The sequence below is a fragment of the Ovis aries genome, chromosome 2, assembly GCF_016772045.2.
Source record: "Ovis aries strain OAR_USU_Benz2616 breed Rambouillet chromosome 2, ARS-UI_Ramb_v3.0, whole genome shotgun sequence".
Taxonomy (NCBI): domain Eukaryota; kingdom Metazoa; phylum Chordata; class Mammalia; order Artiodactyla; family Bovidae; genus Ovis; species Ovis aries.
The window spans coordinates 103,706,046-103,729,346 of NC_056055.1; the positions used below are offsets into that span (position 1 = coordinate 103,706,046).

Genomic DNA, 23,301 nt, shown 5'->3' on the forward strand with positions numbered 1-23,301 from the left:
CAGAAAACATCTTAAAACACCCGTCTATATTATCAGGAGTTAACAGGATGTTGGGCTCTTACCTGCGTACTTGTCTCTGACAGACTCATCCATAGACCAGAAACAGTGATCATATGCAAATACCTGTTGAAAAATAAAAATAATGAAGTATGTGTTAAAAACAAAATGTAGCCAATGGGAGTTTGCCGCATGACTCAGGGAACTCACACTGGGGCTCTGTAACAACCTAGAGGGGTGGGAATGGGCGGGAGGCTGGAGGGAGATTCAGGAGGGAGGGGACGTACGTGCACCTACGGTTAATTCATATTGACATATGACAGAAAGGAAACCCATAGTGTAAACCAATCAATTAAAATAAATATTTTTTAGGAAAACTGTAACATACTCATGATGTTTAACAATGGCATGACTCTGATAACATGGTTCATAATACTGAAACAAAAACAACTCACTCTTACAATGGAGGTTAGTTATTTACAGGACAGTCTTACAAAGACAAAGCGCCCTGTACATAATATAGATCTTGAATTCACACAGAAAACCCTTTACAATGTGATGTGAAAAGGGAGGAGGTTACAAAGCAATATGTATAATATGATGGCCATTAAACACACAGAGTTGCATATATAAAGTTCATTACTGTGTGGTAAGATTACTGACATCTTTGTTTCCTTATGTTTTTATGTATTCTCTACAGTCTTACTATTCTTCAGAGAAGACAAAGTTTTTAAAAAATGTACAGATGATTACCACAGCATACTGAAAATGCAGATTCTTTGAATACACTATAGCACACCCATAGTCAATATACTATGTAGCTTTAAGAACATAGAAGAGGGGCTTCCCTGGTGGCTCAGACAGTAAAGAATCCACTTGGGATGCAGGAGACCTGGGTTTGATCCCTGAGTTGGGAAGTGCTCCTGGAGAAGGGCATGGTAACCAACTCCAGTATTCTTGCCTGGAGAATCCCATGGACAGAGGAGCCTGGAGGGTTACAGTCCATGGGGTCACCAAGAGTGAGGCACGACTGAGCAACTAAGCACAGCACACGAAAAAGTCTGGACCAAGATCCCATCTTTGTACAAAAATCGACACGTATAAAAAGTAGGAGGACTATGCAATGGAAGCACTGGTAATACATAACGCTACTTTGTGAGATACCACAAATGATTTGCCTTGACCTTTTATGCTTATTACTTTCTAAAATATGCTCTTTTTTAAAGTGATCTTTTAAGTCTTTTTCACTGATTGTAGTTTAATTTTTTTGGATTTCAGGTTCAATAATTTAGTCTTTAAAAAGTTTTAAGGGTAGTTGCTTTTCAATTCATTTCAGTTTGCCCTTCAAACCCTTCCACTTGGAGTGTGCTCCCTCACTTCCTGATGACAGTTTTCCTCTTGGCTTTATAGGTTAGTTTGCAAGCACATCTGAATTGGGAGCCTGTTTTATGGTTTACGTGATTGCCTGTTTCTTTCCTCTTCCTTTGGCCACCTTTACACTGCCACTCCTAGCTACTGAAGCCCAAGTCTGGGTCTTTTCAAAGCCCAGTGTCTCTATTCCCTCCTATGTATACAGAAATTAGCTCAGTATGCATATGCGTGCATGGCCAGCTGTGTCCGACTCTGTGACCCCACGAACTGTAGCCTGCCAGGCTCCTCTGTCCACGGAATTCTCCAGGGAGGAATACTGCAGTGGGTTGCCATTCCCTTCTCCAGGGGATCTTCCCAATTCAGAGATCGAACCTGGGTCTCTTGCATTGAAGACAAGATTCTTTACCATCTGAACCACCAGGGAAGCCCAATTAGCTCAGTGTTGGTGGCCAAAAGCCTTTTTTAAGCCTTCTTTCATGATGGAGCCTCACCCAAATCAGTTTTCACATGGATGAACTTCTTAGGTCCTCGACCACACATCAGGGTCCCCTCTAGTCTGCAAGGGCTGCACCTCTGAGGACCTGGGTCTGATCTCAAGGCCCAGTAAACACACTAATTCTGTCCCAGCCTTCTGCAAGCCCTCGAAGTGACATGTGTTGTTTCTGAATACAAGGACATGATTTTTAATATTTTTAAATATGTTATCTGTCCCTGCTCTGAGTTTGGAGTTGGCAGAAGAATGTTTCTGGGTGAACTCACAAGGCTGTCTGGACCCTAAATCTAAAAGTTAAGGTTTTTAAATAAGGAAATTAGATTAGGTTGGTAAATGAAGTATGCATGCCTATCTATATCCACCTCCACCTGAAATTAATTCAAAATGATGGCAGGAGTGAGGGAAAGAGCCAAAAAGGGAAAGAAAGGAGGCAAGGAGAGCAAGTTTTTGAGAGTGGACCAGAAATTGAGAACCCCTGAAAAACAGCTGCAATGAGACGGATGGCAGGTAGAGTGGGGTGGGGACCGTGGGAAGAGCACAGGGCAAATAGCTGCAGGAGGAGATGGCTGCAAAGCCGAGACCAGCTCCGGAGGGAAGCCAGGGGAAAGTCAGATGAGTGGTCGCGGCCCTGGGGGCAACCAACTGGATGACTGGCTAGAAACACCTTTAGTGCAAGGAAGGATCAGAACACCCGCATCTGTGCAAAACAGCAACACCAGGCATTTGTTCCCTGGGGTGGGACAGTGATGCCAGAGCAAGGATAAAAAGGGTTACAGAAGTTCAGTATCTGACAGCACCTGCAGAGGCGGGAGGCCTGGAGCCCGGCAACTACCACCCAGCCTCAGCACTATGTCGTACAGTACCAATCCTCAACACTTCCCCGGAGCTAACCATGTGTCTATCAGCAGTCAAGGCTCACTATGTCAGCAGTTCCCCAACAGGGAGAGGAGTACATCAAGGCTATATATTCTCACCCTGCTAATTTAACTTATATGTAGAGTACATCATGTGAAATGCCGGGCTGGATGAAGCACAAGCAGGAATCAAGACTGCAAGGAGAAATATCAACAAGCTCAGATATATAGATGATACCACCCCACTGGCAGAAAATGAAGAGGAACTAAAGAGTTTCTTGATAAGGGTGAAAGAGGAGAGTGAAAAAGCTGGCTTAAAAACTCAACATTCAAAAAAACTAAGATCATGGCATCCGATCCCATGACCTCATGGCAAATAGATGGGGAAAACGTGGAAACAGTGACAGTTTTTATTTTCTTGGGCTCCAAAATCACTGCAGATGGTGATTGCAGCCATAAAATTAAAAGATGCTTCCTCCTTGGAAGAAAAGCTATGACAAACTTAGCATATTAAAACACAGAAACATCACTTTGCCAACAAAGGTCCATACAGTCAAAGCTATGGTTTTTCCAGTAGTCATGTATGGATATGAGTTGGACCATAAAGAAATATGAGCACTGAAGAATTGATGCTTTTGAACTGTTGTGCTGGAGAAGATTCTTGAGAGTCCCTTGGACTGCAAGGAGATAAACCTGTCAATCCTAAAGGAAATCCTGACTTATTCATTGGAAGGACTGATGCTGAAGCTGAAACTCCAATACTTTCGTCACCTGAAGTGAAGAGCTGCCTCACTGGAAAAGACTTTGATGCTGGGAAAGACTGAGCGCAGGAGGAGAGGTGGGCAACAGAGGATGAAATGGTCGGATGGCATCACCTATTCAATCGACTCATGTCAAGCAACTCTGGGAGACAGCGGAGGACAGAGAAGCCTGGCATGCTGCAGTCCATGGGGTCACAGAGTCAGAGATGATTTAGTGACTGAACAACAATAGAGAGAGGAAAGAAAGAAGGAAGATGGTCCCAAAGGACTGTGGATCAAAACTTCCGGTGGGAGTCGCTTTTCAAAGTACATCGGTCAGCAGGGTGAGATTAAATACAATGTGAAGCTCAGATTAAGTTTCTTCTGCTCCAGTTTTCAGTTCTCATGTCTTATCACTTTTTTTGATTCTGCTCTTACCAATGTTAAGTAGAGACCATCCCAAGTCTTTGCTTGCTTATAAGCTTAGCTCACACTAGAACCACCCGAGCGCACTTCTCAGAGATCAGGCTCTACGTTGCTCTCTTCTCCCTATTACGACAGGTTTTCCTTTTCTTTTTTAAATTTAGGGATTTCTTTAACAATTCTTATTCTCAATTCCAGCAGAGAAGTAATGGCAACAGCTAACATTACGCAGGAGGCCCTAGGATGCAAAGAAGTCAAGGACCTAGTGGCTAACAGGTGTGGGGGAGCTGGCAGCTGAACTCGGCCTTGGAGCCCATGTCTGCTCCCCACCTGGGCTTCCTAGGTGGCACTAGTGGTAAAGAACCCGCCTACAGGAGACTTCAGAACCACGGGTTCGATCCCTGGGTTGGGAAGATCCCCTGGAGGAGAGCATGGCAACCTACTCCAGCACTCTTGCCTGGAGAATTCTATGGACAGAGGAGCCTGGAGGGCTACAGTCCATAAGGTCACAAGGAGCTGGACATGACTGAGCGACTTAGGACCCACGCTGCTCCCCACCAGGCCCTTCATCACAGAGTGGCTGAGCTCTCCTCCTCAGCAACAGGAAGGCGCCAGAGCCTGGTACAAAGGCGGGAACTAGGAATGCTAAGGTCTTGTTTACTAACAACACTGAATGGTCCTCTTTAAGTTTCAGCTGTTTTGTAAATTATTACAGGTATCTTCCAGCCATGGATTTCCTAAAGCAGACAAGCTCCCTTTTTTTTCCCCTAAATAAACATTTTTCCTTATTTTTTTAGAAAATTTCTTTTCAAGTAACAGAGAAGAAACACACATTCATTATAGCAAGGCAAATAACACAGAAGCATAAAGGATAAAGGTCTCCCATTCACCAAACATATTTCTCCTTAGAGGGAACCACTGTTAAGAATGTAGTGTTGGCCCTTCCACATCTTTGACATCAACACATTTCCTCTAAACAGTAAGATAGAGTTGAATTAAGTAAAACACGGATATTTTCAAAACAGTCACATAATGTTTCTTCATATCATTACTGCAATATCCAGCCTCTGCTCCATCAGAAAGAAAGAAAACAAAGATAATCCAGCCATCTTTTCACACAAAAGATAAAAGTATAAAATTAGTTCTATTATGTATAAAGAAGTCAGTGCCATATTAAACTTTTTTTTTTTTTTACTAATTCAGAGTCCCAGTAGCCAAGTCTATACATACTTCAGCAACAGTAATATTGAATGGGATTACTGTTCCACCACAGATTCTAAAACAAAACTCCAAGAAGGCAGATAAAAATATAAATTTCCTGGAAAGATCCCAAGAATGATCAATACAAAAACACAGTCCTTGCCCCTACTCTGGCACAACTGCATTCCTAGGAGACACGGGAACCAAGGTTTCTTGAGAATCTGGGCTCAAAGCTAGGATGAAAGCACATTTCCCTGAGGAAGCTGCGGGCCAGGGCAGGTTTCTGTTGGCCTGAGAGTGTGTCCCCAGCTGTCCCAGGAGCACCATGGATGAGTCTGCCTAGTATTGGTTCTGACCGCAGTTTGGAACGAGAAGTTCCCAGCCAATCTGTGGTGACCAGCAGGGCACAAAAGGAATCTGTGTTGTAGTTGCCAGGAGACTGGCCAGAGTTGGTCAAAGTACAAAAACAGCTTTTCCATAAACCTCCAGTCCTTCTTACGCCAAAAAATGGCTTTGGATTTATGAATAGGCTGACAGCTTCCATTATTTCTTTTTACTTTAAAAGTGACAGAGAATATTTTTATTTTTCAGAAGAAAATACCAGTATAAAAAAATACACACATACAACTGGAACAAGTATCCGGTAATAAACCAAATCTCTTACCTTTGGTTGGCTTCTGAGTTCCCAAAAGAGGTGTCATCGTTGACATGAAAGACAAGAGTTTAAAAATATTTTTAGTTAGAAGATGCCTTTTGAAGGGTAAAATGATAATAAATATTTATTTGATATTTATTAAGAACACAAAATATTAACTTTGAAATCAAACAGCAACTTGAAATAAAGGATAATTAATGTCTACTAACTAGTAAGATAGAATGCTAATTATAGAGAACTAACGTATCTTTCAGGTAGAAGAAAGATTGTCTGAGCACTAGATAATTTTTAAAGTCCTAATATTTCTGCCTTCTACATTTTGCTTATCCTTGTTATGACTTATAAAAATATTCTTTACTTCTTAGCATATGATTTCACTTCCAAGTAGTTTCCTTTACTTTGATAAAGCCGCAGCTTACTCTCTCTATAGAGGACCTTCTGTAAAAAAAGTTCTGTTCTAAGGAAAAAAAGGTTAAAGGAACTAATTTTTTGCCAGTGACTGAGTGACTACTAACTGAATTACTCACTGCTTATTCCTCTGTGCTGACTCAGGTGCCTCCAACCTCCCTTCCTCTGAAAATGCCACTGGGTTTACATATAACTTCAGTTCAGTTCAGTTGCTCAGTCATGTCCAACTCTTAGCAACCCCATGAACTGCAGCACACCAGGCCTCCCTGTCTATCACCAACTCCCGGAGTTCACCCAAACTCTTGTCCATCGAGTCAGTGATGCCATCCAGCCATCTCATCCTCTGTCGTCCCCTTCTCCTCCTGCCCCCAATCCCTCCCAGCATCAGAGTCTTTTCCAATGAGTCAACCCTTCGCATCAGGTGGCCAAAGTATTGGAGTTTCAGCTTCAGCATCATTCCTTCTGAAGAACACCCAGGACTAATCTCCTTTAGGATGGACTGGTTGGATCTCCTTGCAGTCCAAGGGACTCTCAAGAGTCTTCTCCAACACCACAGTTAAAAAGCATCAATTATGTAACTTAATCCAGTGTAATTTTGAGATAGTTAAACTCAGAGAAGGGCTCCCTGGTGGCTCAGTGGTAAAGAATCCAGCTGCCAACGTGGAAGATGCAGGAGACTCAGGTTCCATCCCTGGGTGGGGAAGGTCCTCTGGAGAAGGGAATGGCACCCCACTCCAGTATTCCTGCCTGGGAAATCCCATGGACAGAGGAGCCTGGTGGGCTGCAGTTCATGGGATCACAAAAAAGTTGGACACAACTTACAGACTAAACAACAACAAACTTAGAGAAAAGCTGTGAGAGAGGCACAAAGAGCTCCCTTCACCCGAGCTCACCAACGGTTAACACAGTCACAGCTGCTGGGTCCTTCTCCCCCTCCTCCTCCCCCCTCTTGTTCAGAGACACACACACACACAACCCTGAGGGGAAGGTACACACACCCTGAGGGTAAGGCACACACACACACACACACACACACACACCTTGAGTGGAAGGTACACACACACACACACCCCTGAGGGTAAGGTGTACACACACACACACCCTGAGGGTAAGGTACACACACACACACACACACACACACACACACACCCCTGAGGGTAAGGTACACACACACACACCCCTGAGGGTAAGGTACACACATACACACACACACACCCCTGAGGGAAAGGTACACACACACACCCCTGAGGGTAAGGTACACACACACACACACACCCCTGAGGGTAAGGTACACACACACACACACACCCCTGAGGGAAAGGTACACACACATACCCCTGAGGGTAAGGTATACACATACACACACACACACCTGAGGGTAAGGTACACACACACACACACACACCCTGAGGGTAAGGTACACACACACACACACACCCCTGAGGGAAAGGTACACACACATACCCCTGAGGGTAAGGTATACACATACACACACACACACCTGAGGGTAAGGTACAGACATGCTCCCTCAGCCCTCAACATTTTCATGTTAACTCAGAAAAACAATGATGTTCATTCCACAACCACAGGAACAACTGGTCTTTCAGAGGATCAAAAAGCCAAGTCAGACCTGCAACTTGAAAGAAAATGGTGCACGGAAACGCTTCCTTTCAACTGTCTGGACATCTTGTGCCTTTGTTGCGTAAGATTTCCTTTTAAACTTGATATTCATTTGTATGGAAAGATTTCGGGTCTGAACACTAGAACGCCAAGGAAAGCAGCAAATGAGTGACCCTTGTCTAACAGATTTTGGGGTAACAGCCAATGTGACTAGCACATAATAGAAAATAACTTCTCTGGGCTGAGAGATATGGGGAAACTTCCCAACAAAAACACTTGGGAAACACCAGCAGAGGTGACTGACACACGCTACCACCTTTTTGTAGGTCTTTATAAGCAAAGCAGAACCTCATCAACTTCAGAAGGCCCAGTTATAAACCCAGCTGGAGCTAAGAACAGAAGCAGGATATATGAGATGACTATGAGGTCAGGTACTGGGTTGGCCCAGTATGGTGCAAGCTACTTCACTGAATCTTCACAGTAACTATGAAAGGTGCTATTATCATTCCAGTTTTACAGATGAGAAACTGAAGGCTCTGAAGAGTCAAATGCCCTGTCCAACTCACAATAATAACCAGTGACAGATCTGGGATTCGAAAGTAGGTCTTCAGATTCCCGAGTCGGGAATCTTCTTCTGCCACACTGGTCAAAACAGCCTCGTCAAGTTGCTCCTAGACTTAAGAATCCATGAGTCATACATTAACAACTGCTACCAGTAACAGAAACATTTCCCAATGTGTTAATTTCCTCCATTCTAATTATTACCCAATAAAAGGCGGTGCTTATGCCAGTGTAAGTTTACTTATTCATTATATTTATAAAAACTCCAGACAATCTTTGCTGGGAGGAAGAATAAGATGTTCAGTGTGATATTTCCATTTTAGGTAAAATATTTTTATACAAAACCCAGCTCTTCCTAAAAGACAATTGACAAATACGAAATTCAACAATATATGACACACGGCAGAAGAATCTGTGGGACTAACCTGAATCCAGAACATGATAATAAAAAGAGAAACAAACCAGTAAATTAATTACAGAGCTAAGTTTCCAGCTATGGCTCCTGGTGGCTACAAGAGCAATGCTCAAATAACCTGGAGTCACTGGAAACCCAAAGATGTAATTACAGCTCTGTATAAAAATAAACAAGTAAATTAATTAATTAAACAAAACCTTCCAACTTGTAGCTGCAATCCGATAAGGCAATGCCTCACTATTTCAAAATCCCTTATTTAGAAACCTCAGCTATCCAGATCACAGTGGAGATTTAGGAAGCAAAGAAAACCAGTCCCTTGACCAGAAAAGATGGCATAAAGTAGAAGGAGGAGAGTCTGAATTTCTGAGTTTCTGTTGTTGTTAAATTCATTTTGAGCTTCCACGCTTACAAAAAGTTCCAAAAACAGTACAAAGAACTCCTGTGTACCCTTCACCCTATCACCCAAATGATAATGTCTTACTAAAACTGCAGTTACAGTGATCAAAACCAGGAAATTATCCATCAACACATGATTTATGAAAGAATCTAGAGCAAACCTCATATAAATTTCTTCCCAGCCGCCCTCACTGATGTCCTTTTTCTGGTCTGGGGTCACACATTCGTGGAGTTGCCATGCCTCCTCCAGCTGGGGGCGGGGTGTCCCTAATAACCCTGACACCTGAAGGGTTCCAGGCAGTTATCCTGTAGAATGTGCTCACTACAGGTCTGTCTAATGCTTCCTCCAGACTAAATTCAGGTTAGGCATTGTGGCAGGCACCACAGAAGCCCTTCTAAGTACATCAATAACAGAAGGCCATCACTATGGAGGACAGTACGGAGCTCTCTTAAAAACTAAAATACGATCCAGCAATCCCACTCCTGGGCATACAACCAGACGAGAGAGAAACTCTAATCTGAAAAGATACACGCACCCCATGTTCCCAGCAGCACTATTTCCAATAGCCAACATACGGAAGCAACCTAAATGTCCATCAACAGATGAACGGATAAAGAAGACGCGGTGCATGTATACAGAGGAATGTTACCCAGCCATAAGAAAGAATTAAGTAATGCCTGTGCAGCAACATGGGTGGACCTGGAGACTCTCATACTAAGTGAACTAAGTCAGAAGGAGAAAGACAAATACCATATGGTATCACTTATATGTGGAACCTTTAAAAATGACACAAATGAGTGTACTTCCAAAACAGAAAGAGACTCACAGGCACAGATAACAAACTGTGGTTACCAAAAGTGAAGAGGGGTGTACAAATAGGAATCTGGGATTAACAAATAAACACTGCTAAATCGCTTCAGTTGTGTCCAACTCTATTTGACCCTATGGACTATAGCCGGCCAGACTCTTCTATCCATGGGATTCTCCAGGCAAGAATACTGGAGTGGGTTGCCACTCCCTTCTCCAACAAATATATACTACTATATACAAAATAAACCAAGTCCTACTGTACAGTACAGGGAACTATATTCAGTGTCTTGTTAACAGCCTATCATGGAAAAGAATCACTTGGCTGTACACCTGAAATACTGTAAATCAACATTTCAATTTTCAAAAAATACCAGAAGGCACATGATGATATCCAGATCTCACTACTGATGATGGTAACTCTAATCATGTTACACTTGTATCCACCTTTCCACTGTAACATTACTAGTTTCCCACTGTAGCTTTTTTCAGTGACCATTGATGCATCTTGCATATAATTACTATTCCCCAAATACGGTCTAGTCACTAAGATGTTAACAGCCCAGGTGAAGCAACATACGCAGATATGTTTTTTAGAGAGAGGGTGGCTTGGGAAACAGCAAATGATTTGATAATATACTTTGGATAGAACTGTTCCTATGAATAAGCCACACACCTCCTTCCTTCTACTGGCCTGGGTTAGGGCTTATGCTCACTTTTCTTTTTAATAATGAAGTACACCATAAAATCAAACTGAATTACAGTCCTAACCTTAGACTGCCACAATATGAAGAAGAAACTTACTGATGACTTTACATGAATTTGGAAACTTTTATTAAAACTTCTGACCATGGAAAAAATAAATTTTGAGCCCAAAAATAAGGCAGACAGTACTGTGTTATGTGTAAAACAAGCTATACCAGCATGACGAGTTATAAATCAATTACTACTATCAACTACCAAAATCAAACATGACATCCAGATCTCATAGACTCTATTAATTTTAAAGATTCAAGTTTCTGAAACTCTCACAATTTGCGACATCTAGAATCTGTTTTAATAAGATCCCTCTCCAATCCACTCTATAACGGCTGTGTTACATCACAAAGAGTTTATTCTAACACAGCCATAGTACGTAATGATATTGTTTCCTTGCTGGACTTAAGCTGGCAGTACCAGCAACCAAACAACAATCTGTGTGACGATCATTCATTTTTCTTTGTCGCCCCTCCCCCACTGTCAGTCTTTTTCACGTCAGGAATAAAGCTAACCTGACTAAAAATTCAGACATTGACAAGATTCATAGAGGACGCTTATCAATCTGTGCTTATCTGGCTAACGTTAAGATGGACAATTAAAAGCCCTAGTCATTGTTTCCTCAAAATCTGGAATACTACATTCAATTGTGAAGAATAAACTTTAAAAGCATCATTGATAAAGTTTTCTGGAGAATAGTATTTGGATGTAGAGGGGTTTTAAAAATGATACCAGTGAAAGAATAAATCAAAGAATAGAAGTATGTAGCCTGGACCAGGGAAGACTAAAAGACGACAGGCTGCCACCTCAGGCAGAATCTGAGGAAGAAAGGTAAAAAGAAAAAAAGGGAGGGCTCTTCAACAGAAGAGTGATCAGCGCTGTGTTAAACTGCCAGCTCACCATTAGTGGAGTTATCTGAAGAGAGAACAGGAAAGCACCCGATGAGGATGTTGAAGAAGGAATGAGAAGTTACACTGGATTACTTGTACAGCTCTGTGTTCACAATGAGAAAGCCAACATTAGCATCAGGCATTTGACAAGTTATATTTCAGTGTTTCTATCAGGGGCACGGTGCAGAGCATCAGCACATCAGAGCTATAGGTCGAGCAACACCTCCCACGCAACTCCCTTAGAAGGTCCCACCTCTCCAGCGAGCTGGTATCTTCCTGCATCCCACATGCCTGCATTCAGGTAAAGCCACTCCCTCTGACAACTCTATTTGTTCAAGCCCTCCTCCTGCGGGAAAAGCTCAGATCAAATTACATCTCCCTCAAGATTCCCTCCACAAGAACCCCAAGCAAAAGTGAGTCTTCCTTCCCCCATTTCTATTAGCAAAAACTCCCTACAGATCATGTGTTACCTATCAATGTCACATGATATAAACTTTCTAATATTAATATAAATGGATTATCTCCCCAGCTAGACTATAAGCTTCTGAAGGACAAAGTATGTCTTCCAGGGTTTATCAGTGTCCAACACAAGGCTTTCTGCTTATTTGGTGAATGTTGTTTACAATCCTTAGGTGACCTGGCCTCGCCTTCTATCTCAACCACATCTTGGTCCATCTTCCATTCACCCGCACTGGCCTTCTTCTATTCGGCCCAGGGTACACAAGTTTCCTGGTCTACGGGCTTTCACTCATGGGTTTTTTTTGACCTTGAAATCTTGAGGCTAAACTCATTTGTCATTTCTTAGCTTATTATTTCTCTACATGTATCTTTCCTAAACATCCAATCTAAGTCGACCTAAGTCACTCATGTTACTCTCAATCACAATACTCCTGATAGAATAAAAACATTTCCACCACCATCCAGGCTCCCTAAAATCATCTCCCAAACAATAAAGGAAACAAGAAACAAATACGAATTCTATCTTCAAAGAAATTAGGAGATGATTATGCATGAAACTTATTACCCAAAGACAGAAAACACAGTCACTGAAGACGAGGAAAGGTCAGAAACGAGCAGCGCCGAGCATCCCAGCAGGTGGGGGAGGGGCGCCTACAAAACAGGAAGCCCATTCAAGTCACAACCTCTTACATACATCCTCAGAGAACGTCTTTAAATCTAGAGAAAAGGCAGTTTTGACAATTCTTATTCAAATCTTCTACCCACACAAAGGATACTTGGTTGAGAACAGAGGGACATTCCAAGAACACAGTCACTGAACCACAACTGGCATATTTCCCAATCACAGAACTTTAGAAAGATGAAAACTCCAGTTAATAAATTCCATAATTTCAAATTACCATATATTGAAATTGCACCAAAGAATACACTATTAATTAATCGTTTGCAAATCACCCGCTTCCTCTCATCTGTTAAACACACAAACAGAGTAAGTTTTAATTCACTGTCCACTTTCACTACAAGAAAGTTTAAAATCTAACCAAAGGGGACTTCCCTGGTGGGCCAGTGGTTAAGACTCCAAGTTCCCGATGCAGGGGGCCCAAGTTCAATTCATGGTCAGGGAACTAGATCCCACATACCGCCAGAACTAAGACTCCGTGCAGCCAAATAAATACATATAAATAAAATTCTTAAAAAATAAATAAATAAATCTAACCAAAGAATTATATTAATCTTGATTCATTTGTGGGTTTAATAAAATACATTTCACATGCTACGTTAACAGAGAAATACACAGTTATTGTAAAAATTAGATGTGAAGATAACGTCAAAGTGTACAAAGAGATTAGGATAGATTATTGAAGAACTCATTCCAAGAAAATGCTTATAAATTTTTATTTCTTTCGGTATTTTTGGTTATCACTGGTTTTCAATTTTATGAGTCTGTATTTCTCCAGTTTCCCTGAATGGATTAATGTGATTAGATTTCTCTGGAAGAAAAAAAAAATTTTTTTTAACTGAGTATGAAATTAACTCTCCAGTTCTCTTACCCTTTCAGACCTAGATCCATATGTCAGGCTCCAAACCAGAGGGCACATACTCAGTGTTCACGGGCAAACACAGCCGTATTTTGTTTAATCCTCACAATATTGACCAAAAACAGAAAATCAGAAGATTTCACGTTGGAATCCTCTTGAAAATTCAGAAGATGTGGAAACGCTAGGCCTAAATGTGCACGTGCAGACCCCGGCTAGACCTGCACTGCTGTGCCTTCCACATCATCTGCTGGTAGGCAGGTGGCTGAGTTTAAAATTCCTGCTATGAAGAAAGCAGAAGAGGGCTTTCTTCACACTCAAAGAAAACAGATCTACAAAGTCACACCAATAAAGACAATGTTTCCAAATCTAATTCCAAGAACCTAAAATCAAGAGCCACCACAATCTGATGAGGACTACCCTACAGATTCTCCCCACCCTAGTAAAGAATACAGTCCCCTTTGATATCCCAACAAAGAATCCTAAATATCAAATCGCAAAAAGGAATCCTAAATGCAACTGTCACTTGGAACAGTAATGTCATTAGGATTGCTGCTGTTTAGTCACTAAGTCGTGTCAGACTCATTGTGACCCATGGACGGTAGCCAGCCAGGGATTTTCCAGGCAAGAATACTGGAGTGGGCTGCCATTCCCTCTCCAGGAGATCTTCTCATCGTTCAGTCATGTCCGACTCTTTGCGACCCCATGGACTGTAGCCTACCAGGCTCCTTTGTCCATGGGATTTTCCAGGCAATAGTACTGGAGTGAACTGCCATTTCCTTCTCCAGGGGATCTTCCCAACCCAGGGATTGAACTGGGGTCTCCCACATTGTAGACAGACGCTTTACCGTCTGAGCCATCAGGAAAGTCCAGTGAAGAATACAGACCCCTTTAATATCCCAACAAAGAATCCTAAGTATCAAATCCCAAAAAGGAATCCTAAACACAAAGGTCACTTGGAACAGTAATGTCATTAGAATTGTTGCTGTTTAGTCACTAAGTCATGTCTGACTCATTGTGACCCATGGATTGTAGCCCGCCAGGCCCCTCTGTCCATGGGACTTCCCAGGCAAGAATACTGGAGTGGGCTGCCATTCCCTCTCCAGGGAATCTTTTCAACCCAGGGATCAAACCCACGTCTCCTGCATTGGCAGGTGGATTCTTTACCACTGAGCCAAATGGCACCCCACTCCAGTACTCTTGCCTGGAAAATCCCATGGACGGAGGAGCCTGATAGGCTGCAGTCCATGGGGTCACTAAGAGTCGGGCACGACTGAGCGACTTCACTTTCACTTTTCACTTTCATGCATTGGAGAAGGAAATGGCAACCCACTCCAGTACTCTTGCCTGGAGAATCCCAGGGACGGGGGAGCCTAGTGGGCTGCCGTCTATGGGGTCGCACAGAGTTGGACACGACTGAAGCGACTTAGCGGCAGCAACAGAGCTAAAGGTGAAGTTCTTGTCCTCACTAAAAGCAGTGGCAGGTCTACAACTCAGACTTAGGTTGGAAAGCCTGGGGGCTTCAAGGGGGGAAAAGCAAACACAAAATACTGGAGCACCTACGTTTCTGCATCAAGAATGTTAGACACGTCATTACTGGGAGGTTGTCCATGATTCAATGTTAATCTGAGGTTCAAGTCAGCCAGAGGGTTGAGAAAAAGTAAGATTTCTAACCCATTACTATAATTACTCCCCAAACTCACTGCTTAGCAAAGATTTCTTTAACTTCCTTATAGACTTCTTTAACTTCCTTATGTGGAAATTCAATTTCCAAGCATTCTCCAGCTAAATACTTCACTACTCACAAAGGTCTAAACTGCTTGGTTAACTAACTGAAGACTGCAGTGTTTACCACTTTCCTGAGGATATGGTTTTCAACTGTGAAATGTCTCTCCAACCCATCCCCTTTCCTTCTCAAATTCACTCTTTCACTCAGCAATATTTACTGAGTACCTGCTAAAAGCCAGATGCTAACTGTGGTGCTAGAAAAACTGCGCTGCACAAAATCCTAAGAGCAGGACTTCCCTGGGAGCCCAATGGTTAAGACTGCACACTGCCAATGTAGGGGGTGCAAGCTCAATCTCTGATCGGGGAACTAAGATCCCACACACAGGGGCCAAGAGGCTTTTTTAAAAATCCCAAGAGCTTTTTCTTTGCATCTGTGCTTCTTTTGCTGTCCTACATATAGGGCCATCATTGCCGTCTTTCTAAATTCCATACATTTGCGTTAATATACTGTGTTGGTGTTTCTCTTTCTGACTTCACTCTGTAAAATAGGCTCTGGGACAACCCAGACGGGAAGAATAGAGGGGGAGGTGGGAAGGGGGTTCAGGATGGTGCGGAGGGGGACGTGCACCCGTGGCTGATTCATTTCAATGCATGGCAAAAACCACCACAATATTGTAAAGTAATTGGCCTCCAATTAAAGCTAATTAAATTTTTAATGCTAAGAGCTTAAATTATTTTACCACAGAATGAATGAATGAATGTGTAATAAGTGCTATGAAAAAAATAAAGTGAAAAAGGGGGAGAAAGCTGTAAGGAAGAAAAGCTCTTCACAATATCACCTTTCCCCACCTGTCCTCCTCCCCCAAGACCTCATGCTTCACACACTTATAGTTGTCGGTCCTGCAGGCGTAGTGACGTTTGTGCTTTTGGTGACCTGTGTTCCTCTCCCACTTTTCGCCCTAGTGATAACCTTCTTGTCCTTCAGAAAACAGTCACCTTCTCTGTCCTCTTTTAGGAACTATCACATCCCTTAGGCCTTCTTTTTCTCAGCAAGTACTGCAGCTGTGTTGCCTCCTCGTGGACTGTGAGCTCCAGAGAGCAAAGAGCAGTTTCATTCTCCTCCATTTCCCCAGCACCTGATGTTAAGTAGGCACTCCACAGCGCTTGCTGGAATTTACCAAGACATGATGAGCTTGTCTCAATTGCTCAGTAGCTAAGTTAGCTCCTGATTTACCCTGTCCGAGCCTCTCTGTAATTCCTGACACTCACCCAAAAAGTCTTAACTATTAGATATATACAGTAATATACCTTTTAGGCTAGTAATTAGAATTCCATTTAGCACCAGATTCCCTGGTGGCTCAGACAGTAAAGAATCTGCCTCCAATGCAGGAGACCGGGGTTCAATCCCTGGGTCTGGAAGATCCCTGGAGAAGGGAATGGCAACCCACTTTAGTATTCTTGCCTGGAGAACTCCATGGACAGAAGAGCCTGGTGGGTTATATACCCCATGGGGTCACAAAGAGTGGGACACAACTGAGCGACTAACATACACACACACAGCAACTATTCAGAATATATTTGAAACAAAAGAAAAAATGCTTCTAGAAACAGAACACAATAGAAGCCAAGCTTCTCTCCACACATGAGACTAGAGCCTCCAGACCTAATACTGTAACTGTGATGCAGAGTAACGAGGGCTGCCAGGTGGCTCAATGTGTTGTGATCCACAGTCAAAGGTTTTGGCATAGTCAATAAAACAGAAGTAGATGTTTTTCTGCAACTCTCCTGCTTTTTCAATGATCCAAAGGATGTTGGCAATGTGATCTCTGGTTCCTCTGCTTTTTCTAAATCCAGCTTGAACATTTGGAAGTTCACAGTTCATGTATTGTTGAAGCCTAACTTGGAGAATTTTGAGCATTACTTTACTAGCATGTGAGATGAGTGCAATTGTGCAGTAGTTTGAGCATTCTTTGGCATTGCCTTTCTTTGGGATTGGAATGAAGACTGACCTTTTCCAGTCCTGTGGCCACTGCTGAGTTTTCCAAATTTGCTGGCATATTGAGTACAGCACTTTCACAGCATCATCTTTTAGGATTTGAAACAGCTCAACTGGAATTCCATCACCTCCACTAACTTTGTTCATAGTGATGCTTCCTAAGGCCCACTTGACCATTCCAGGATGTCTGGCTCAGATGAGTGATCACACCATTGTGATTATCAACCCTAAATATTCATTGAAAGGACTGATGCTGAAGCTTCAGTACTTTGGCCACCTGATGTGAAGAGTCAACACATTGGAAAAGATCCTGATGCTGGGAAAGATTGAAGGTAGGAAGAGAAGGGGGCGACAGAGGATAAGATGATTGGATGGCATCACAGACTCCATGGACATGAACTTGGGCAAAGTCCAGGAGATGGTGAGGGACAGGGAAGCTTGGTGTGCTGCACTTCATGGGGTCAAGAAGAGTTGGACAGGACTTGGCAACTGAACAACAACAACAGAGGAAACCCCAAGTGGGATATAATACAACTCACAAGATACCCTATGTCACTTCTTTCCCTTCAGTTCAGTTCCTCAGTCATATCCCACTCTCTGCGACCCCATGAATCGCAGCACACCAGGCCTCCCTGTCCATCACCAACTCCCGGAGTTCACTCAGACTCACGGCCATCCAGTCAGTGATGCCATCCAGCCATCTCATCCTCTGTCATCCCCTTCTCCTCCTGCCCCCAATCCCCCCCAGCATCAGAGTCGTTTCCAATGAGTCAACTCTTCGCATCAGGTGGCCAAAGTACTGGAGTTTCAGCTTCAGCATCATTCCTTCCAAAGAAATCCCAGGGCTGATCTGTTTCCTTACAGCTCATCAACAAGATGAGGTGTAAGCTTTGGGCAGGTATCTGGGTGATGAGCCTCATGTCTGCTCTGTGTCTCAGCTGGGGGAGCTGAAAAGGATCCAGGGTCAGCACTCAAAGGATCACTGACCTGCCCTGTGAGAGCCAGGCAGCAGTGGCATCAGTATTTCAGACTACAGTGGACCAAGGAATAAGAAGTATAATTAAGACACAGAGTATTATATAGTTGAAATTTGCTAAAAGAATAGATCTTAAAAGCCCTCATCTCACACACACACATACGCAAAATTGTAACTATGTGTGGTGATGGATGTAGTTTTAACAACTTACTGTGGTGATCCATTTGTAATATATACAAACATCAAATGATGATGAAACTTAGTATAATGTTCTGAAACTTAATATAATGGTAAAAATCAATTACATCTCAATTTTTACAAAGAGGAGTAATGCGCTTCCCAGTAGGCACAGTAGTAAAGAATCAACCTGCCAATGCAGGAGACACAAGAGATTCAAGTTTGATCCCTGAGTCAGAAATGGCAAACCACTCCAGTACTCTTGCCTGGGAAATCCCATGGACAGAGGAGCCTGGGGCGCTACAATCCATGGGATCCCAAGAGTCAGACATGACTTAGCTACTAAACAACTGAGAACTGACAAGGAAAACATTTGGTCTTAAGATATTTATTCAAATGGATCCCTGAAACTTTTTCTTACAATGGTGATTCAAAATAAAACAATGCGAGTGACCTTTTTGCTTGTCCTCAGTCGTGTCTTTGTGATCCCAGAGACTGCAGCCCACCAGGCTCCTCTGTCCATAGGATTCTCCAGGCAAGAATACTGGAGCGGGTGGCCATTCCCTTCTCAGGGATCTTCCTGACCCAGGAATTGAATCCAGGTCTCCTGCACTGCAGGCGGACTCCTTCCCATCTGAGCCACCAAGCTGTCTGCTATAGGATCAGCGCTCGATGTAGTCCAAAACTCTAGCCTTGACAGAATAACTGGCTCTAGCTTTCATGCCATAAACAAGAAAACTGCACAAAAGACACGGAGCAAATGCTTTCAGACAATGGATAAGAGGCAGTGTGGGGGAAGAATTCAGAGAGAAAAAAAGCAAGTGAGCTGGGCCTGCAGCTGCCCAGGCTTCCTACCTACGGACGCTTGAGACACCAGGAGGAAGCCCAAGGCAGTACGTGGCGGCCTGAGCGGGACGGTGGAGACTGAGGAGCTCAGCCAGTGGGGATCTGCTGGCCAGAGAGAAGGAGGCAACCCAGAGGAAGCGCTCTAGGGATCTGCAAGGAGTTTCCTCCCATGTCTGACTCGGTGCTGAATGGCACATGCAAGGGTAAGGCCCCAAAAGGCCATAAAAACCATCCAGGAAAGAACTACTGCGGGAGGAGCTGCTGTACACTGAACAGTCTTCAGGGCTCAGACGAGAGGCACAACCAGCCACAATGGAAAGATCTCCCTGAACACCAGGAGGCGCTGGGTCTAGAGCCCAGAAAGGTCACGGTTGAGGGGGAGCGCTACACTTGCCCTACAATAAAGGCTCTTCTGGCCCTGATCTAACAAAGCTCAGCAGCAAGCCAAGATCCAACTGATCTAGGGGTAAATAACTCACAAGGAGCTTCCAAGGTCTCGCTCACACCAACAAGAAGTGTGAATTTAGACTGTTCGGACATGGAATCAGGTAGACACAAGCTTCACAGAGTTTTTTCTCATGGAATGATAACAGCACCAAGCCCTACATTAAGTACTTCATTTTCATCACAGCAATCCTATGAGACATCCTCATAATACATCTGAGTTACTCAGCATTCAGAAATTAACACAGCTGGTGGAAGTTGGAATTAAGATTCAAACTGGTGTCTGCCTGCTTCAAAGCACACATTCAAGGTGCTGGTGGCAAATTCAAGGCACTCAACCAGCCACTTTCCCAGGTCAAGCACACAGCGAACATCACTAACGAACCACAACACTCCTGCTCTACATTAAAAGAAACTTCATGCAGGGCACCCTAGGAGGGAAGTGCTGAAAACAGTATTAAATATTAAAATAATGCTAAATGTCAGAGAACAAAGCAATAAGAAATACGGTATTTGGCTATAACTTAGAAAATTACAAAAGTAAACATCACAGGATGAATAGAGCACTTTCACCGTAAGATTTCAAGTCAAATTTGAAACTGTATTTTCAATCAAGTTTAATTACAGTATTAATAGTCATCTCTTCTCCCAAAACTAACTTGACTTTAACTGCTACATGTCACAGATACAAATAGTCTACCTTTTTTTTTTTTTTTTACTAAAAGTAAAGCCTGAAATTCAAAGAAAAAAAAGACACCTATTCCTCGGTGTACGATTATGTAGCCTTTTGCTTTTTTTTGGAAGCAGGAATTGTGTTTACCTCATAACATTTCCCCAAAGAAATGCTTTATATCACCCAAAATAAACCATGCTTCCATCATTTCCATGTTTGTCACTGCTGATTTTAATAGGCAAAGGAATAATAGGGAAGGTAAAATGAATTAACAAAAGCCTTGATCTTGAAGAAAAGGGTGAGGATGTGGAAACAGCAAAAGAATTAAGAATTAAAGCATAAGTAGATGCCACTAGCATACCGTGCTAACATTTGACAGCCTAAGAAGGAAGCTGTATGGGCCTTCCCCGGTGGCCCAGTGGTTAAGACTTTGTGCTTCCGATGCAGGGGCAGGTAGGGTTCGATCCCTGGTTGGGAAAATATGATCCCACATGTCGCACAGCACAGCTCAAGAAAAGAAGCTGTAGACATAGATATTTTGAGGAACCAAATATGCCTGGATCAGCAAAAGCCAGAAATCCCATTAGACAGCAGGAACTCCTTAAACCACATGCATCAGCACAGTAACCCGGGTTTCTTGAACTAGCCAGCTGGTTAACAGTAGCAGAAATTGGCTCTCAACTGGTGGCTAAAGGAAGATTGGATGAGTTGTTAAGTACTAATAAATGGCAGAGAAGGGAGAGTTCAGTTAAACCTTGGCATTTAAGAGTTACCAATTCTGGCGTCTTTTAAAAATGCAACAGTTTTTAAGATCTAAATTACCTAATATATTCTACATATCTATGTAGTCTTAACAGTTTTATTGACATCATAATTTATATACCATAAAGTCATCCATTCTAAGGGAACAATTCACTGACTTTTAGGAAATGTACAGGCTTGTGAGCCCCCTACCCCAATCTAGTTTAAGAACAACTCTGTCACTCTGGAAAGTTTCCTCAAGCCTGGCTGTACTCAATCCCAGGTCCTTCTCCCAGCCCTAAGCAACCACTTGGCAATTACATCTGCTTTCAGTCCCTCTTTTGTGGACATTTCTTATAAATGAAATTACACAGTATGTGTCTTTTGCATCTGCTGTCTATCCCTCAGGCATGGTTCTGTTCACGTGCTCGCTGGTGGCGCTATGCAGCGAGCAGCGTTTCACTTCCCCGACCAAGGATGGGACCCACGGCCCTGCAGTGGAAGCAGAGTCCTAGCCACTGGACCACCAGGGAATTCCCAAACCCGGGCATGCTGTGAAGTTCACCGTCTTGTTATCAGTTCCCTGCTCCTTTTTAGTCCTGGTAGTTGACAGGCATTTTTGATTGTTTCCAGTTTGGGGCTACGATGAACAGAGCTGCTATGAACGTTCAAGAACAAGTCTTTGCACAGACGTTTATTTTCATTTCTACAAATCTATGCAAATATAGACACCAGGGCAAGTGTGTATCTATCTTTACAGGAAGCAATCGAGCCTTTTTCCTAAATGTGTGCGGCAGGTTACATGCCCACCAGCAGCAAGTCAGAAGAGCCGCAGGTGCCCACACCTTCGCCATCTCTTGGCAGCGTCTGCTTCACATTTACAGCCATTCCAGTGCATGAGATGTGGCATCTTGCTGATATTCATTTGTATGTCCACAATGACCAAAGAGGCTAACAGTCGTAACATGTGTTTCTATTTCACTCAAAAGAACAGAAAAATCCTCACAGTCCAGTCTCTATCCCTGTTTTAGACTAGTCTAAGAACTGACAACTCCTGGTTAAATACACACTGTCTCCTTTTCATTCATGCTGCTTCCTCTGGACCATTTCTAATTATTACTTCGTTCACTGCTTTTACCACTTTAACCACTTTTGATTTTCTTCATAGTTTTTGTGGAGACATTAATTCTTCTCTCTCGGACACCTAAGAGTAAAACTGCGGGGTCATATGCTCAGCATCAATTTAACTTCATATTTACTGTTTTATGACCCATACGTGCAAAACTGCCCATCTGAAATTTAGGTCTATCTTTTTTGGATCAAGCTCAGTATGTAAAAATTTTAGTAAATTTTATTTAATTTCTAATGCCCACACTGAGTGATTCAAAACATACGCTGGAGTCATCATGCCCAAGTCACCCTTACTGCATGAAGCCTTGAGCGTCTAACTACTCCAGGCCTATAACTGGATGGCACCAAGGACTTCAGAGCTGAAATCCCTAAGAAGCTTGCGATACAGTTGATAAGATAACAGATCATACTGAAGACGCTGTCTCCACGGCATGACGCTGTAAGGAAAAGTGCTTTACACTAACAAGTAGAAACCCTTCGTTCAGTTTTCACCCTGCGCTGCTTTAGCTCTGTGATCCCAGCGGTCACTTAAACCTTTCTTTAACAAGACGGTGAACCTCACAGCATGCCTGGGTTTGGGAATTCCCTGGTGGTCCAGTGGTTAGGACTCTGCTTCCACTGCAGGGGCGTGGGTCCCATCCTCGGTCGGGGAAGTAAAACGCTGCACGCTGCACAGCGCCACCAACAAGCACATCAAACCTCATCAAACCTCTCTGCTGCTGCAGAAACCAGGCAATCACCCATGTAACCTGCTTCCGGCCACCGTGCAATACCCTGTGTGGTATGGAAAAAACATGGCTTGGGAACTAGACAGACGTGGGTTCAGATCTAGATTCAATACAGCTTTGTGCTCTTATCAGGTCCACACTGCATTCCATGTATTATTTTCTTTAATCTCCACAACAACCCTAAAGAATAGATTCCATTATCCTCATTCTACAAGTGAGGAAACTGAGGCTCAGCAAGATCAAGCTGCTTGCTCAAGTCAACAATTAAATATTAAAGATT

General features: G+C 43.0%; 1 protein-coding gene across 3 annotated transcripts in view; it reads right to left on the bottom strand.

Annotated features, from left to right (window-relative positions):
* KIF13B (kinesin family member 13B) overlaps positions 1–23,301 on the bottom strand; it is a 205,515-nt gene that overhangs the window by 128,822 nt on the left and 53,392 nt on the right. For all 3 annotated transcript variants that reach the window (XM_042243543.2, XM_027964609.3, XM_027964610.3), the window contains exons 3-4: positions 5,743–5,755; positions 63–123 (exon numbers count right to left, since the gene is read on the bottom strand). In XM_042243543.2, coding sequence (XP_042099477.2) covers positions 63–123; positions 5,743–5,755 — 74 coding nt within the window. The remainder of the gene's footprint in view (positions 1–62; positions 124–5,742; positions 5,756–23,301) is intronic.